Source organism: Terrapene carolina, unplaced genomic scaffold (genome assembly GCF_002925995.2).
Source record: "Terrapene carolina triunguis isolate 2854851 unplaced genomic scaffold, T_m_triunguis-2.0 Scaffold541, whole genome shotgun sequence".
NCBI lineage: Eukaryota > Metazoa > Chordata > Testudines > Emydidae > Terrapene > Terrapene triunguis.
Window position 1 is genome coordinate 4,017 of NW_020664892.1, and position 4,281 is coordinate 8,297.

Sequence of the window (4,281 nt, forward strand, 5' to 3'; positions counted from 1 at the left end):
TTTTTTTTTCAATCTTCCCTCACAGGTCATGTTTTCTAGACCTTTAATCATTTTTGTTGCTTTTCTCTGGATTTTCTCCAATTTGTCCACATATTTCCTGAAATGCAGCACGCAGAACTGGACACAATACTTCAGTTGAGGCCATATCAGCGCGGAGTAGAGGGGAAGAATTACTTCTCGTGTCTTGCTCACAACACTACGGCTCATACATCTCTGAATGATGTTCCCTTTTTTTACAACAGTTTTACACTGTTGACTCATATTTAGCTTGCGCTCCATTATGTCCCATAGGTCCACTATGCCACTGCTTCCCACTGCCTGGGCTACACTACTATTTTTAGCACACTAGCTGAAGCAGAGCTAGCACGGGTCCATCAACACAAGCTGGGAATAGGGCCTCCAGCTCCAGATGCAGATGTGGCCAAATTGTTTTCTTCCACAAGATCCTTGCTTTGCTCAGTGCACAGGAGAGATACACAAGGGGCAAAATTATGGTGGCCTGGGCAACTATACATGATTTGGCATTTCCTTGCTTTAAAGTTCTTAACTTTAAAAGTGAATACAACTTTCTAGCTATAGATATATAGATAACACATTACTCCCCTCTACCTCCATTTCCACAACTGTAAAATGAGGAGGCTAACCCTCAGCAGCACTGGGAACATAAAAACTTTTGAATGCCATACTGAGTCAGACCAGTATCCTTTCTTCTGACAGTGGCCAATGTCAGGTGCTTAAGAGAGAATGAACAGAAAAGGTAATCATCAAGTGATCCATCCATTCCCATGCTTCTGGTAAACAGAGGCTAGTGACATAGTCCCTGCCCACCCTGACTCATAGCCATTGATGGACGTATCCTCCATGAACCCTTTTTTATTCTTGGCCTTCACAACATCCTCTGGCAAAGGGTTGCACAGACTGACTGCATTGTGTGAAGAAATACTGACTTTTGTTTGTTTTAAACCTGCTGCTTATTAATTTCATTTGGTGACTCATTTCACTGGCAAGGTTTAATTAATGACTTGTAGGTAATCTGAGACACTTGGGTGGAAGGTGTTCATAGAAATACAAACTGCAAGGATTGTTGCATCTAGCACGTCTCCCTCCTCTCCTCAGCGATGCAGAACCAGACAGAGGTGAGTGATTTCATCCTCTTAGGCCTGACCAATCTCCAGGGGCTGAAGCACTTCCTCTTCCCTTCCTTCCTCCTGCTCTACATGGCCAATGTGTTGGGTAACGGGGTCATCATAGTCATAGTAGTGGCCGAGCCCCGGCTCCACACTCCCATGTACTTCTTTCTGGGCAACCTCTCCAGCCTCGACATCTGCTTTTCCACGGTTGCTGTGCCCAAGATGCTGTCTGGTTTCCTGTCTGAGAACCAGACCATTTCCTTTGCCGGCTGCCTGGCCCAGCTCCACTTTTTCCACCTCCTCGGCAGCAGTGAGGCCATGCTTCTGGCTGTCATGGCCTATGACCGCTACGTGGCCATCTGCAACCCGCTGCGCTACAGGCTGGTCATGAGCCCACGGGCCTGCCTGTTCCTGGCAGCGGCCACCTGGTCCTCCGGCTTCCTGCATGCGCTGATATCCACAGTGATGACCTCCCGCCTGCATTTCTGTGGCCCCAACCTCGTCCCCCACTTCTTCTGTGATATCAAGCCCCTGCTGAGCCTTGCCTGCGGCAGCACCCACCTCAACCTGACCCTACTCAACATCGATGCAGGGGTCCTTGGTCTGAGTTCCTTTTTCCTCACGCTCTTCTCCTACATCTACATCATCTCCTTTCTCCTCCTGAAGGTCCACTCACAGGAAAGTAGGAGAAAAGCCTTCTCCACTTGTGCATCCCACCTTACCGTGGTGTTTCTTTTCTATATTCCATCCATTAGCAATTATATGATTTCCTCACCGGGTTTCCCCTCTGAAAGAGACATGATACCCACCCTCATGTACTGCATCGTCACCCCAGTTCTGAACCCCCTGATCTACACCCTGAAAAATAAGGAGGTGAAATCCACTCTGAAGAAATTCCTGAACAGAAAACTTTTCCCTGAAAGGATATGAAGTAAATGAAGGGAAACTCCCTTCATTTCCAATCAAAACATTTTAGTCTTTGTTGACCCTCAGATTTTTAAAGCCATGCTGCATTTTTTTATTTTTTTTCTCCTTTCTGGTGTCTCTACGGGGCAGAATTAAGGTTGTTTGGGTACCCTAATGGCATTTCTTATAATGTATTTTGATTCTGTTTAACTTTAATGGTGAATATCCATTATGTATTTTGGGAAAATTAAAGCATTCTTGTATTGTATTCTACTCCACATTATTGACATATATCCTGGACGTTAACTCCATCTTAGTTTCTGTGATGGAGTAACTTTCAGTTAGAAGCACAATGAGGGAGAAGAGGGAATGACCGTTAATCATATAAATAAATAAAATCATTGAAATATAGCCTATGAACGATATATCAATGAGTTTTGACTATATAGGAAGTTGGCAATTTCTGTGAATGAGCAGAATTAAGATTATTTGGGTTCCTTATTTGTGTATTTACAGAAATTAACACATCAGGATTTCTTAAACCTTAATTGAACTTCTTGGATTTTAACACTTGTTTTGAATAATTAAAACATCTCTGTAATGTCTTTCACTCTTGTTTACTTTATGTGCACTTTAAACCATCTTAACATCGATTTTGTATGTGAATTGAAAAAGAGAAAATGGCAATGGAATATATATCTGTAGGTGTCATTCAGCACTGGGCACCAGGTTCTTGAGATCCATCCTGTGTCTTCTTCAAAAAGTAAAGTTAGCAATTGGAACTAGAGCATAGGAGAACAATTTGTGTTAGCCACAGGAAACTAGAGAGTAGGGGACAATCCACAACAGGCAATGTAGGTGGGTGAGTCAAATATCCTAGCAGAACTTCTTCATCATTACTAGCTGTGGGACAAATGTTAAAATGAATTGTTATTTATTAGTGGTATATTACAGTAGCTCTTTTCTGCATCAAATGAGAGCAGAGCCCCATTGACTGCAAGAAAACATAGTGAGAGACTGACCCAACTCCAAAGACCTTTCAGTTTAAAACTGTTCCACCAAAAATATATATATATATATCACTGGAGTGGGGGGACTGGATCCTGGTTCCCCCACCTTGCAGACTTTTCACTTAGACCTTAGTCCATCCTGTTCTTTGCTTCACATTGGGCTACCCACATTTGCCATCCTTGCCTGTCAACTGCCCTTCTCTCCAAATCTTCCCATTTCATGTTGAGGTGCTTGATGTTGTTCAGAACTGTTCATTTCCATGTTATTCACAGTCTTCCTCTCTTTCCTCTTGTGTGTTTGGCTTCCATTTAAGGGTGGTATTTGGTAAGCATTCTTTTTCTATTCTCAGTGCCCGTCCCAAGCCCAGATCAAAAAGGAGGAGGGTTGGTCGATGGGATGGCTTCCCATCACCGTAAAAAAAAAAAGTTCTAGCTACAGAAACTACCAACCTTGCAGAGGAGGGATATAACCACCACACTATAGAATCATTCTAGTGTTGTATTTCCCTTTCTCTCTCACACCGTGTCCTGATTTATTTCATCCAAAGTGGAACAGTTTTGACAGGAGAGATTGAGGAGCCCCACTTCAGAATAATGCATAGCCCCCTGGTTAGACAATGCACTGGAGGTGTGGGACATCCTTGCTTAAATCCCTTCTCCTCCTCAGGTGGCTGGGGGACTAGAACCTGGGTCTCCCACATCCTATGTGAGTCTCATAACTACTGGGCTAAAAGTTATGAGGGAGGTTCCCATGCAGGCCCATTTTGTATGAGCTCACCTACAGGGGCCTGAGTTTTGAACATGGCTGGATGCAGTTCGCCTGCCCAAAGGAAGAAACATTAGGTGTACAAGGAACTTTGACTGCAAGAACTTAGGCACCAAATTTAGGCACCACCAAGGTTTGGAGGGGGGGTTTGTGAATCCCAGTATGGCCTTTTTCTGGGATTTAGGTGCTCAAAGTGTCTGGTAGGTGTCTAAACACCTTGGAGTACACTGCTCTACAGCCAAAATGCTTCTGAAATAAATGTAGTCAAACTTTACTAATTCTGGGTCACTGAGAACGAAAATGATGCTTAAAATTGTTGATTGGCTCTAGTTTTCAAGATATGCTATTGGGTCAGTATATACGACCCTTGACTTGGGAATGGCGGAGGATAAGTGAGTTATAAAGGGAAGGGATCTCAATTTAAACCAGAAATGACTAAAATACATCTTTGACTGGATCTATGAATAAA

At 43.4% G+C, this 4,281-nt stretch overlaps 1 protein-coding gene across 1 annotated transcript; it reads left to right on the forward strand.

The window, feature by feature from the left end:
* Positions 1-1,118: 1,118 nt before the first annotated feature.
* Positions 1,119-2,060, forward strand: LOC112121214 (olfactory receptor 12D1-like). The gene has a single exon (XM_024220265.2). It carries the CDS (start codon positions 1,119-1,121, stop codon positions 2,058-2,060), a length of 942 nt encoding a protein of 313 aa, XP_024076033.2.
* Positions 2,061-4,281: the final 2,221 nt, after the last annotated feature.